The sequence below is a fragment of the Rhinoderma darwinii genome, chromosome 12 (assembly GCF_050947455.1).
Source record: "Rhinoderma darwinii isolate aRhiDar2 chromosome 12, aRhiDar2.hap1, whole genome shotgun sequence".
NCBI lineage: Eukaryota > Metazoa > Chordata > Amphibia > Anura > Rhinodermatidae > Rhinoderma > Rhinoderma darwinii.
In genome coordinates this window covers 75,609,088-75,623,623 of record NC_134698.1, presented here as the reverse complement: position 1 = coordinate 75,623,623, position 14,536 = coordinate 75,609,088, and the positions used below count along the sequence as shown (strand labels likewise).

General features: G+C 45.2%; 2 protein-coding genes across 3 annotated transcripts in view; one reads left to right on the top strand and one right to left on the bottom strand.

The window, feature by feature from the left end:
* Nucleotides 1–10,273, bottom strand: part of ATG2B (autophagy related 2B) — a 66,329-nt gene extending 56,056 nt beyond the window's left edge. Inside the window, exons 1-5 of one of the 2 annotated variants that reach the window (XM_075844089.1) lie at nt 8,753–10,273; nt 2,499–2,661; nt 2,220–2,369; nt 901–1,003; nt 667–829 (exon numbers count right to left, since the gene is read on the bottom strand). In XM_075844089.1, the coding sequence (XP_075700204.1) occupies nt 667–829; nt 901–1,003; nt 2,220–2,369; nt 2,499–2,661; nt 8,753–8,914 (741 nt within the window). In that variant the 5' untranslated portion in view covers nt 8,915–10,273. The remainder of the gene's footprint in view (nt 1–666; nt 830–900; nt 1,004–2,219; nt 2,370–2,498; nt 2,662–8,752) is intronic. The other variant, XM_075844088.1, reaches the window with a different exon arrangement.
* A 109-nt stretch (nt 10,274–10,382) lies between these two features.
* On the top strand, nt 10,383–13,394 carry GSKIP (GSK3B interacting protein). The gene is made up of 3 exons (XM_075844090.1): nt 10,383–10,491; nt 12,112–12,372; nt 13,064–13,394. The coding sequence occupies exons 2-3, from the start codon at nt 12,115–12,117 to the stop codon at nt 13,223–13,225; spliced, it is 420 nt and encodes a 139-aa protein (XP_075700205.1). The 5' UTR covers nt 10,383–10,491; nt 12,112–12,114; the 3' UTR covers nt 13,226–13,394.
* The last annotated feature ends 1,142 nt before the right edge of the window (nt 13,395–14,536 follow it).

Here is a 14,536-nt window from a genome sequence, read left to right as displayed (position 1 = left end):
TACAACTTCTAGCCCAAGAACTGGTGGCATGATGGGTGTTGTAGTTGTGCAATAGCTGGAGAACCTCAGGTTGGGGACCACGGACCTAGTATATGGCAGCAGAGCTTCCCCATGTCACAGTGCTGCCCATCAAATCTAAAGATCAAGCCGGGCATACGGGGTCTGAGGCCACTTTGGACATCCCCATGACATATGGAGATAATGGGGGGCCCCTGACTGAGCCGGGGCATAGAGTCTCTGTATTGCAGGTACAGCCCATTCATTTCTAGAGGGAAAATGATCAGTAGGAGGTCACATCCCCCAACAGCTCATGTCCTGGGTCAGCTGCTCCCTATAGGGGGGGGGGGGGTCATCCAAACTCTAGACCTTTAAAAACGTTCAGTATTTTTTTTTCTACAAATAAGGCAGTCAAATTCCTTTAATCCACCATCAATAGGAGCCGAATGACCAAAAATTTTGGATGATCAGAAAGTATACAGGACTCGCTCGAAAGGGTAGAGAACCTTCCGGGAGAAAGTCCAAAATATATGACATAAAATCTGTTACTATGAACTCGGTAATGGAAACAAGTGCCGGATTATCGGCCTTTCTGGATTATCAGATGACGTATTAAAGGAATTTCACTGCAGTTTTCTAATTGTATCCGTATACAGTGAAGTCCGTTACCACGTGCAACGTAGAAGAAACAGGTGAAGATCTTGCAGAGGCCGGGAACTCGTCCCAGAAGAAGGAGACGCCACTGAGTTCGAGAACTTTATGAGCGAAGGCGGACGGTCTGTGGACATTGATCCCCGGCTGCTCATCCACAGTCTCATCCGAATACACCGTCCTGCAAGATCAGACAGTCAGCGAGACCCCCTACCTCCACGTCAGCGGGGCACAACGGAGCCCATCACTTACCTGCTGATTCTAATTTCAAGGGCGCATCCGGTTTTACAGTTTTCGGGGATGTTTTCTATCCTAAACACGGTGTCGATGAAAGTGACTCTGACGCGTCTCAGGACTAGAAAACAACGACGACGACATCAGACAAATGTCACACGTATAATAAAACGTTCCTATTTTATAGACCAATGCCCTGGATTAGGCTGAGCATGAGGGTTCAACTTTTTGAGTTTCAATTCCATTCTCAATAGATCTGCTTGTTGTCAGTGAATGGGGATATTCTCGTACACATTCAGAGGCTCAAAAAGTGTACAGACATAAAAGGGTTGTCTCCTTTATCCATATACCCTATTAGGGCAAGATGGAGACCCACTGGTGGTCATGGCCCATCCAAACATTACATGGTCGTTCATTCACTTGAATAGATGGCGTGCAATGCAAATATTTCCCCTGCAGGGGGCGCTGCACAGGAATGGAGGGGTAAGAGGCAGATAACAGATGAGACCAGGAGTTCGAGCAGCTGGACCCACATCTCAGCAAGACAATACTTTTCTTCAGTTGCTACAATTACATCCAGTCTGGGTGACCCTTAACCAGACTTCAGTTTGCTACAATGTATCAGTGCAAGAAAATAAATGGTCAGCCTGGAGGCCAGACTGTAGCTTCCAAGGGACTGAATACAAGTGTAGCAAACGCTCAACTGTGAGAACCATTAGGCCTCACGCACACGACCGGAATTGCGGATAAAAATACGGATCCATTCATTTCTATGGGCCGAATCCGTGTATAATCCATGAAAATTAGCGGCATGCTTCTTATTCTCCCAGATTTTTTTTCCTGCATGTGAACAGGGTTACAAAAACCTCATTTTCATGCATTGGATGCAGAATGTTAGCGCACAGAATCGACACTGAAATCCTCATCAAATCCTGAACGTGTGAACGGGGCCTTAGGTCTGTACAGGTTTTCAGCCTCTGGATGTAAACCTGAATGTTTCCATTCAATTACCACTAGCAGAGATCTTGAAAATTGCCAACAACTGAAACAAAGCTATATTAGATAAGTTGCAGACCTTCCCATTGTAAATTAATTGACAGTTCTTTACATATTTAGTGGTGGCCCATCAGAGTAATGATACCGCAAAGCCTGCTCCACCTGCTGCATATACAATACACCATAAAAAGAGTAGTCAACCACAGCTGACCAATGGGGGAAGACGTCAGACTGTGGCGCCGCCATCAGTGCCCAATGCAAATGCCTTCATCTGATAAGTGAACTGCTCAACACCCATTGGCCAGCGGGCAAATGAAAATCTCTGCACCTTTAGGTCTTACCCGTTTCTATTGTTTCTGCAAACTTCTCCAATCCCTCGAAAGGCTGGGAGGACTCCAGGTCATCGGTCAGTTTCTGGCTCAGACACTCCCTGGCTAGCTGCATGCTGCTGGTCATAAAACTTGACCAATACATCGGCTCAGAGGCAGAATCTGCAGGAAAAAAATAATAAATAAATAATCCGAAAAAAGGCAAAAATGACAAAAATGTAAAAAAAAGATCATGACGTCCAATTCAATGTGAGGAGAAATGACCAGCGCCATTCTGTGGCCGTTACATACGTGGTCGCGGTCTCGGCCTGAACACCATCTCCAGCCCCTTCACCTCTAGCGCACAGTTATCTAGTAGTAAAGACCCCCAAGGCACAGACAGGGAGATGGTCTGTATGAAGCCTTCAGTCACTTCCAATGGGGCATCAGCGGACTCCATTATTTCATTGAGACTCTGCAGATGGGAGACACAAGTACAGAAGATCATAGATAATGTATCACACATATAGACGCTGGGTGACCGCCACCAACGCCAGCCATTATAGTATCCCTAGTGAATAGAAGTGCCATGAGGATCTGTGTTACTATGCAGAATTACATTACGTCTCTCTCTCTTACTGCTCCACCGTGTGACAGTCTGCACTGTACTTCTAGAATTCTATTCAATCAGAAAGACCAAAATATGACACTCCCAGGAAAAACCATCACTAAAACAAGCTCTATACAGACACTGATCAAGAGGGGAATAAAGAGAAATTTCAGCTATAAAACTGCAGAATAGTGAGTGCAGCTCTGGAGTATAATACAGGATGTAACTCAGGATCAGTACAGGATAAGTAATGTAATGTATATACACAGTGACTCCACCAGCAGAATAGTGAGTGCAGCTCTGGAGTAGAATACAGGATGTAACACAGGATAAGTAATGTAATGTATGTACACAGTGACTCCACCAGCAGAATAGTGAGTGCAGCTCTGGAGTAGAATACAGGATGTAACTCAGGATCAGTACAGGATAAGTAATGTAATGTATATACACAGTGACTCCACCAGCAGAATAGTGAGTGCAGCTCTGGAGTAGAATACAGGATGTAACACAGGATAAGTAATGTAATGTATGTACACAGTGACTCCACCAGCAGAATAGTGAGTGCAGCTCTGGAGTAGAATACAGGATGTAACTCAGGATCAGTACAGGATAAGTAATGTAATGTATGTACACAGTGACTCCAGCAGCAGAATAGTGAGTGCAGCGATGGAGTATAATACAGGATGTAACTCAGGATCAGTACAGGATAAGTAATGTAATGTATGTACACAGTGACTCCAGCAGCAGAATAGTGAGTGCAGCTCTGGAGTATAATACAGGATAAGTAATGTAATGTATGTACACAGTGACTCCACCAGCAGAATAGTGAGTGCAGCTCTGGAGTAGAATACAGGATGTAACTCAGGATCAGTACAGGATAAGTAATGTAATGTATGTGCACAGTGACTCCTCCAGCAGAATAGTGAGTGCAGCTCTGGAGTATAATACAAGATGTAACTCAGGATCAGTACAGGATCAGTAATGTAATGTTTGTACACAGTGACTCCACCAGCAGAATAGTGAGTGCAGCTCTGGAGTATAATACAGGATGTAACTCGGGATCAGTGCAGGATAAGTAATGTAAAGTATGTACACAGTGACTCCACCAGCAGAATAGTGAGTGCAGCTCTGGAGTATAATACAGGATGTAACTCAGGATCAGTACAGGATAAGTAATGTAATGTATGTACACAGTGACTCCCACCAGCAGAATAGTGAGTGCAGCTCTGGAGTAGAATACAGGATGTAACTCAGGATCAGTACAGGATAAGTAATGTAATGTATGTACACAGTGACTCCACCAGCAGAATAGTGAGTGCAGCTCTGGAGTAGAATACAGGATGTAACTCAGGATCAGTACAGGATAAGTAATGTAATGTATGTACACAGTGACTCCCACCAGCAGAATAGTGAGTGCAGCTCTGGAGTATAATACAGGATGTAACTCAGGATCAGTACAGGATAAGTAATGTAATGTATGAACACAGTGACTCCACCAGCAGAATAGTGAGTGCAGCTCTGGAGTATAATACAGGATATAACTCAGGATCAGTAATGTAATGTTTGTACACAGTGACTCCACCAGCAGAATAGTGAGTGCAGCTCTGGAGTATAATACAGGATATAACTCAGGATCAGTAATGTAATGTTTGTACACAGTGACTCCACTCTTTATGTAGATTAATTCAACAGGTTAACTGTAAATTGGTGGAAATGCGCTTTAATAATTCAGCAGACTGTAGTATAGAGGAGGACGTGCTGGACAATTGCTCTCTGTTATCAGCGTGAAGTGATCTCCTCTTCCTATTTACCCACTTGTCATTATGGTGCATTTTCCAAAGATGAATTGTATCCGTGTTTTCTCCCTGTTGCTCAATACATTTAGGCTGATGCTCGTGTCTGGAGCTATTTTAGGCGTCTCAGCAGAGATGTCATCTGTCTCCCGGTGTAACGACAGCAGTATGAATAGACAGTTTTGCCGTTTCCTGCTGTTGTACATCACCAAAAACAAAGGGGTTCCTAGGAGAAGGCACTCTAACTTTGTAGTAATCCCGGTGCATGTACCCTATGTGAATGTGTAAGGATCTATTCACACGGTCAAATCGCGCTTAATTGGCATTGGATTACTGCAAAATCGTAGCAGTTTAACAATCGGCCGGTGGTCCTGAGGGTCAGATCTCCAACGATCAAACATTGATGACTTTACGCCTGAAAAACCTATTAAAGGCTCCACTATGATGTCCGCGAGCCGCCGTAAAGTTCTATAGGGAAACGTTAAAGTTAAGAACAATTGCACTTTTACCACGACCCATGGGCGACGCTGCGTCACTGTAGAGACCCAGAATTACTCTTATAGATCGGCACTGGTGATGGAAAGTCAGAGTGTAAGGGTATGTTCACACAGCGTTTTTTGACACTGATTTTGAATGATTGTTTGTGCGACGAAAAAAAGAGTAAACAAAAACAAAAAACAAATCTGCGATTTTTTAGGACAGATTTTCTTCCGTTCGCTGATATATAGATATATATGTTAAAAAAATAAAGAGTGGCTTGCTCTATTTTTGGGCAGATTCTGGTACTTCACATTAAAATCAATTGTAGACGGAGGGAAAAAAAAACGTGACATGGTTTTCAGCGTGTTTTTTTGGTTAGAGAAAAAGCTAGCTAACTTTACAGATGAATAAAATTCTCATCCAACAGATTTTTTGCTTTACAAAAGTCGGAATTTGTGAGAAAGTTTAGAAATTTAGTGCTTTTTACCCATTTTTTAGAAGTGTATAAGACACATTTATTATGAGGCGTGTGGGATCTTACTCCATATGAGAGGCTACTCTTAGTAAATCTGCCCCTTAGTTTCTCACCATTTCAATATCTCTGTTTGCTGTTGGCGAACACAAACATTCTTATTTACACCCATAGGCTGAAAACACTTCAGGGTCTTGTCCTACTCACACCGGTCATTACACTGCATCATAGTTCTCCCCTGGAACAAGCAGGCACCTGTGTGAGCGGGAGGTCAGGAAGGGCTTTCAAACTCTGAATGTAAACAGTAGATGAATCTATTTACTGTCAGCAAGCAGAGATCTAAAAATGGTGAGGAATTAAAAGACAAAGTATATTAAAAAGTTGCAACTTTTTATTATATAAGGTTTCAACTTTATTTATGGACAACCCCTTGAAGGATATTGCTCCCTCTTAGACGGGCAACCACTGCAAAGACCTAATGTATGATAGATGGATGGAGGGATAGGTGGAAGGAAGGATAGACGGATGGAAGGGAGGAAGGAAGGGATAGATGGAAGGAAGGAAGGGATAGATGGAAGGAAGGATAGATGGAAGGAAGGAAGGATAGATGGAAGGATAGATGGAAGGAAGGAAGGATGGATGGAAGCAAGGAAGGAAGGATAGATGGAAGGAAGGAATGATAGATGGAAGGAAGGAAGGATAGATGGAAGGAAGGAAGGAAGGAAGGAAGGATGGAAGCAAGGAAGGATGGAAGCAAGGAAGGATGGAAGCAAGGAAGGAAGGATAGATGGAAGGAAGGAATGATAGATGGAAGGAATGATAGATGGAAGGAAGGAAGGATAGATGGAAGGAAGGAAGGAAGGAAGGAAGGAAGGAAGGATGGAAGCAAGGAAGGATGGAAGCAAGGAAGGATGGAAGCAAGGAAGGATGGAAGCAAGGAAGGAAGGATAGATGGAAGGAAGGAAGGATAGATGGAAGGAAGGAAGGATAGATGGAAGGAAGGAAGGATAGATGGAAGGAAGGAATGATAGATGGAAGGAAGGAAGGATAGATGGAAGGAAGGATAGATGGAAGGAAGGAAGGATAGATGGAAGGAAGGAATGATAGATGGAAGGAAGGAAGGATAGATGGAAGGAAGGAAGGATAGATGGAAGGAAGGAAGGAATGATAGATGGATGGAAGGAAGGAATGATGGATGGATGGATGGATGGATGGATGGAAGGAATGATGGAAGGAAGGAAGGAAGGAAGGATAGATAGATACTCATTTCTTGATACATTGTAACTTCTATGAAAGATTTTATTTTTACAGCCGTCCATCTTGTTCCTAGAATAGATTCCAACATCATTATATGTAACATCTTCCGGCTGACCGAATCTACTTATAGCAAAGACCAATAAACCAAACACTTATGATCTACATGATATAGTGAGGACGACATTAACCCTCTAGGGGACATGGGACCATTAAAAATGGAAAACAGCTGGGCTGATACATCAACAGGGCAGTAGAGGGGGAGATGGATACCCCGGAAGAGGAAATCACAGGAATCAAGACGAATGCCCAAGAAACCAGTTACCCAAAACGAGCAATCCAGCCGTGACTAGAAAGCAGAAATATGATGGTTGGTGGAGAAAAGAGCAGGAAGTGACAGTTCCAGGAGGGAGGCTGCTGATTGGCTGCTCACGTCAGTTCCTGATAGGCTCGGTCTACATCTGGGTCGGAGGTTCTGACGGACACTGTGACGGAACCCATTAAAGGGGTTATGTCGGGACCAAATTATTATCAGTGTAGTCCCTGCAGTATGTGATACACTCGCTAATATATATTCCGGTCCCCGTCGCGCTGGTTCTGAGATTTTCATAGATTTAAATAGCGCTGGCGCGGGACTGGACGTCTAGTTGCACAGACTTCGCCATGTGTACTCACATACTGCAGTGACTAACCGAACACTTTTGGTCCCCTTTAAAGAGGACCATTCACCTCTCCTGACTTGTTTCTTTTAGTAAAAACTTGTATTCCCCATGAAATAACAATTTTCTATGTTCTGCTGTTCCTCTGTTATTCCTCCTAGAAATGTATAAATAAACAACTGGGTGTTACCTTTCCCTTTGCGGGTCCCTATACAGTCTCACTCTGTCAGCAGCGATTGGACGTCTGTGTAGGGACAACCCAACCGGTAACACCAAATTCAGCAGAATGTTTTTACAACCATAGACCAAGGTAAACGTGATCCCGGAGATGTGCCAAGTCAAGGGTTAAAGTACAGATGTAGTAAAGATAAGAGCGACCCCACACATCATTATATACAGGTAGAGGGGGAGGGGTGCTGCATACATCACTTGTGGGCAGGACGATGTGCGGTGGTCTCTAGCTGGACCTGATGAAGACGTACGGAAAAACTCAGAAGCAATGTTCTTATTTACATCCAGAAGTGAAAACTTGTACAGACCTAATACTTCTCACGGCTGAGGGTTCGTTACAATTGCATCCAGTCTAGATGATATTCTGCCAGCTAAGCAGGATAGGCGTCTGCAAAACTTTATTTTTTTTTGTTGTGCCCAATGCCAATGTATGCCGCTATATGGCTTTACAGTGGCATAGGTCGAAGGTATACGTCAGGGAATACACCACTGAACAGAGCCTTACCTGCACTGATACATTGTAACAAACTATCAGAACATGAGAGATGTGTGCTGCTGATGTATTTAGAGTGTCTACACGGGATACAATTGTAGCAAACCTTCAGAAGTATAAGGCTGGGTTCACACCAGCGTTCGGTATTCTGTTGTTCTGCTCTGTCAGAGGAGCAGAACAAGGGAATAAACAGAAGCGCCGGTTCCGTCGCACGACGGACACCACTGGCGGCCGATGGAACCCATAGACTTTAACGGGTTGCGTCGGAGTGTTGGCGGTTTTACTAGAAACAATAGAGCAGAACGCTGTGCTATTGTTTTTGGTATTCTCGGTCGGATCTGCGACCGAGCCCCCAACGCAAATATGAACGAGGCCTTAGGTCTGTACGGGTTTTCAACACCTGGATGTATATGAGAATGTTTCCATTCACTGACAGCAAGCAGATATTATAAAAATGGTGAGGAGTTGAAACAAAAATGATATCAGAAAGTTCCAGAACTTTGCATTTTGCAGTATTTACCCTAAAACCGGAGAGCTCCTTTAATTTTGGGTTACATGTAACAGAGAGACATACCCATTTATCCAGGGGGACCTGTGAGAGGGTGCCGGTGCCTTGGTACAAGTCCAGGGTGAGCTGCTCCAGGCTGAGCTTCTCCTGCAGGAAGTGCCCCAGGTATCTCTGCAGCAGGTATCTGCAGGCTCGTTTCTTGATGGACTCGGAGAAGGGCCAAGGCATGGTGCCCACAGGGGTGAGGCTCCGGGAGCCGCAACCAAATATATTACACAGCCGGGTCGTCAGTCAACATCATTAAGACAAGTAAACGCGGTCAGACTGTCGTACGGAGGGAGGGGGGGGGGGGGGAGAGCGGTCAGACTGTCGTACGTTGGGGGGGGGGGGCGTTCAGACTGTCGTACGGAGGGGGGCGGTCAGACTGTCGTACGGAGGGGGCGGTCAGACTGTCGTACGGAGGGGGCGGTCAGACTGTCGTACGGAGGGGGGGGCGGTCAGACTGTCGTACGGAGGGGGGGGCGGTCAGACTGTCGTACGGAGGGGGGGGGCGGTCAGACTGTCGTACGGGGGGGGGGGCAGTCAGTAAGTCACACAGGGTCTGTCCAATCATACAATGACCCAGGGATCTCAGTGATGACCAAGAGGGGGTCGGAATAGTTTTATGGCTTATAAGATATTTTCTGCTTTCTGTTGGATCAATGACTGAAAGCTACAACTATAAGTAACAGCGTCAGAAAACGAGGGACAGCGGCGGGTCAGACGGAGGACGGGCGATCAATGAATAAGGAAAGGTCTTTCCCAAGTAGTCACAGCATGAGGGTCAGCAGCCACAACCACACAGTCATACCGTACAATCAGTGAAGCAATCACATACAACCAGCAATACAATCAGCCACAGACTCACAATCAGTTAAACAATCCATTGTACAATCACATACAATACCACAGCCAGCAATTATGTCAGTGACAAGACAAGGAGAAAAAAAACAAATCCATACAAATCAGCAACAGACTCACAATCGGCCACACACACACAGACTGCAACAAAACCTCACACGTTCAGAGATACAATCCCATATAATCTGCCATACAACCACCAATCACACAACCAGCAATCACATAACCTGTCAATACAATCACATAGAATCCATGACACCACATGCAGTTACATAGCAGCACAATCACACACAATCTGCCATGCGATACAACCGCTGACCGTTAGACCGGCGTTAGTCTATGACACAGTGATATATGGCGTCACGCAGGCAGTCGCTGACAATCTCTCGGGAGCAGTCAGGGCCCCGTATGAGAAACGTCCGGTTCTCCCCGGCTCAGGTCGCTGTGGTCTCTAGACATAAACAATGACGTCAAGTCATGTGACAGGAAGTCGCCTCTCTGACGATGAACGCCATTTCAGCTCAGGGCATCTGCCAATAGCTCAAACCACGGTGGTGCCGCTACACAGACATGACTTATATACAATACCATATTTATCAATGTTCTTATCTATGGGCAACATAGCACACACGTCCGGTCAGGCACTATACTAGTAAACAATGCCGAGAAGGACCAATAAGTCTGGTGTCGGAACCATTTTGGCTGAGACCAATTTTAGCCGGTGCTATAGGAAATGATCTACGACAAAATGGCCGCCCGTTCAGAAATTAAGAAGATAATTGGGTACAATAATTTCAGCATTGTTGCTTATATGCTAGAGGAAGTGACGTCACATGACGTATTCACATTACAGGAAGTGTCGTGAATTGTACGGAATTATACGCAGTTGACTAAGAATTGAGCAAGTAAGTAGTTCTCGTGTGTCAAGTTTTCTATTCCTATAGAAACGAAGGGTCTTATGGAGAGTAAATGAGCGGTTTTGCGTCTGTGAGGTGTTTGTGTCTACTCGATGCGGTTGGTTAAGCTGGTAATAGGGTTTGGCCATTAGCCTTCATTTATAACACGTTTCATAGAACAATTGTCCTTGTTTTCGATCGCAACCAATCAGAGTTCAGCTTTGATAAGCAAAACTGTCCTGAGTAAATATTAGCTGAACTCTGATTGGTTGTTATCTGGCGACTCATGTCCATCGAGTTCCACCTATCCCAGATCAATTATACATCATCCATTTCTAAATTAATTTTAACTCTGTTTCATGTCGGTGAATGGAAACATTATTGGTTACATCTTGAGGCTGAAAATGAATTCTTCTCACAGCTGAGGGTTTGCTACAGTTGTATCGCAGTGCTCTGTGCTGAATAGTCTGGACTCCAGGCTTATAGACTCGACCCGCGCTGATACATTGTAGCAAACTATCAGGACAAAAAAAAGAATTGTGCTGTTCATTATGTATTTATCTCAAAGACTGAAACCCTGTTTAGTCCTTGTCCTGCTAACACAGCGGAGTGTCTTTTGCTGCTGTTGTATTTCGTTTTAGAGAGAAATTCGACGGGATACAATAGTAACAAAGTCTCAGCTATTAGAAGTATTCGGTCTTGGTGTTTTTTTAGACTCTGGATCTAAACATGAATGTTTCCATTAAGTGACAGCAAGCAGATATATTGAAAATAGTTGAGGAAAATCAGGCACAAAGAATATTAGAAAGTTGCAAAACGTATACGATGATTAACGTGGAACCAAGGTTTTAAAAAAACTTTTGACGTATCATAGTGGAATGTCAGAAGATTTGGCCGATGAGATTCCGGGCACTGAGACCCTGACCGATTGCTAAAACGGAGCGGCAGAAGCGCTCGGGTGAGCTATGTGCCGCTTCGTTTCTGATCGGCTTTCCTCGGAGTGGCGTACAAGCACAATAGAAAATCCAGACACCACTTACTCGGCTTTGAGGACAGCCGATCACACACTGAGCGGCACAGTGCTCACCCGAGCGCTTCTACCGCTTCGATTTAGCGATTGGTGGGGATCTCGGTGCTCGGACCTCCACCGATCAAAACTTTGTTGATGGCCCTTTAAATGGTAATATTGATGGCCTATCCCTAGAAAAGGGAATCAATATCTGATCGGTGGGGGTCCCATTCCCAGTACCCCTGTCAAATCAGCTGCTTTAAGTGGCGCTCACTGGAGCATCTTGTTCCCTTTGCATTTTATCTAGGCACAGCGCCGTACATTTGGTAGTGGCTACGCCTGGTACTGCAGATCACAGCAGCTTGGTCCCATTCATGTGATAATACCAGGCACAGCCACAAGTAAATGTATGGTGCCGTATCCAAAAGGAGGTGGTCCAGTGAGTACCGCTGTCCATTCAGGCAGCTGATCAGTGGGGGTCTGACTCTTGGAGACCCCACTGATCACGTATTGATGGGCCATCCCAAGAAGAAGAGGCGTTCACACCGTTACTGGTTTATTTCACTTTCCAAAGTTGTTCGTTCTCTTTATTAGATGTAATTTATTTCTTCTCCCTGCAGAATATGGAAGTAGACTATAATCCTGCGGAGCTGACGATTAATTCCATCTATGACAGTGATTCAGAACTGCGGGATATGGAAGGGGCAGAAGTGAAGGACATGCGGCTGGAGGCTGAGGCCGTCGTAAATGATGTCTTGTTTGCCGTGAGCAACATGTTTGTCTCCAAAAACTTATCGTGTGCTGTAGACATGGCCTATATCAACGTGGAGATAAAGGAGGGGACCAGGTACTGCCTGGAGCTGACCGATGCCGGCCTAAGGGTGAGTCAGGATTTGTATAATCTGGATGGAGATCCCTACACTGATATATTAGGCTTTTGTCTCCATGGTTACAGACTACACACCAACCATGTGTAGTCAGATCCTCCTTTCCATCTGTCGCCTTGGTAGGTTAGCAAGAATTAAGGGGCAAATTAAAGGGCGGATGACTGCGGAATCTGACTATACAGGCTTTATTTGTAGTCTTTAACCATGGACACACATTGCTCTGCAAAGGAGCTGTATACACAAAACGATAGGCTATTATAATGCAAGGTTATTCGCAAAGTTGCTTTATTTTTTATTTTCAAGAATGAACGGCTCTATACAGGGCTCAGGCCCCTCTGGCGCTGCTCAGAGATTTCTGTTACTGGAAATCTGACAATATTCTGAGTAAAAGACCCTTCTGCATCCACACCTGGGTCATAACTACAGGCAGTAAAGAAAAACGCTCGACTGCAGGAGGGTGCTGGGGTCCCTGGATGTAAATGAGGTCCCTGGCATAATCACCCACCTCCCTGTCACATTACCAGTTTCTAGTTCATTTACTGGATGCAGCAGAGGTGAAGATGCGCTGGTGTACACATAGTTTGGGCTCAAATCCCCAATGTTTTTAGTAATATAGGTCTATGAAGAGTTATATTTGTACTCTCTGTGTTGTCTCTTACATACCGTTTTCTCTCGGTTCCTCCAGGTGGTTGGCTTTGCATTTGACCAGGTTGATGACGGCGGCCATAGCCAGTACCACGAGACCATCTACTCCTTGCTGGACTCCCTCAGTCCTGCCTACAGAGAGGCATTCGGGAACGCTCTGCTCCGGAGGCTAGAAGCGCTGAAAAATGACGGACAGTCCTGATCAGGGGTTAAGCAGATAACGGAAGCTTTCATACAGGATTTTGATTTTATTCTTTTTAACGCCCCCCCCCACCTAAACATTCCCCTCTGACCCCCCCACAACACACACACACACACACACACACACACACACACACACACACACACACACACACACACACACACACACACACACACACACTATTTTAAAAACACCATATAGACGGTCCATGCTGCCGCCAGACTCCCTTCAGTATGACTCTCCCTTTGGTGTCCACCACTTCTAATAGCCAGGGAATAATAGAGGACTGCGTGCACTGATAGGCTGGGTTCACACGAGCATGTTACGTACGTAATGGACGGAACGTATTTCTGCCGCAAGTCCCGGACTGAACACACTGCAGGGAGCCGGGCTCCTAGCATCATACTTATGTACGACGCTAGGAGTCCCTGCCTCGCTGCAGGACAACTGTCCCGTACTGTAATCATGTTTTCAGTACGGGACAGTAGTTCCACGGAGAGGCAGGGACTCCTAGTGTCGTACATAACTATGATGCTAGGAGCCCGGCTCCCTGCACTGTGTTCGGTCCGGGATTAGTGGCCGAAATACGTTCCGTCCATTACGGACGTAATATGCTCGTGTGAACCCAGCCTAACACTGTAGGAAGCCCTGAGCTGTGTCCACGTAGGACTAAGTCAGGAATGTAAACAAGAATATTTATTTTTACTGACAGCAAGCAGAGATCCTGAAAAGGGTGAGGATATTAAACACAAAATATATTAGAAAATTTCATAATACAATAAACGTTTTATTTATAGTAGACCTTAAAGCGCATATGTTATTTTACACAATGACAGTCGCTTTAAACAAAAGCAACTATTAGGCCCGTAAAGGGTTAAACTGGTGGTTGTTAAAAGCCCCCATTACAGCATGGTGGGGGCGGGATACTTTTCCTGACTTCCGGTAGGAACATTGTCTGCTGCTGTTTGCCATGCAGCTGCTCTCAGCCAATCCGCATTCTAGGGAGCGCTCTCAGTGATGCTGATTGGCTGACAGGCAGAGCTCTCCTCACAGTGCTCCTACGACGTCCCCTTCAGCTGAATGCCAGGCAGAGGATACAGCCCCCATTTCCTCCCAAACTCTGGTGGTAGGAGCTATTAACTCCCCCCTAGTTTAACCCTTAATTGGCACCTTCTAGATCCAGTTATTTAATCTCCTGACACTGGCGCTTTTTGTCGGACCGCTTGTTTTCCCGCTTGCAGTGTCATCCCCAGCCGAGGGCAGTTGTAGCATGTAGAACATATATACCGTATATCTCTGCTGAACTGTAAG

Excerpts from the sequence above, each read along its gene's own strand:
- GSKIP (XM_075844090.1), top strand. The coding sequence starts at position 12,115 with ATGGAAGTAGACTATAATCCTGCGGAGCTGACGATTAATTCCATCTAT. Across the intron at positions 12,373-13,063 it reads TGACCGATGCCGGCCTAAGG|GTGGTTGGCTTTGCATTTGA; the intron begins GTGAGTCAGGAT and ends CGGTTCCTCCAG.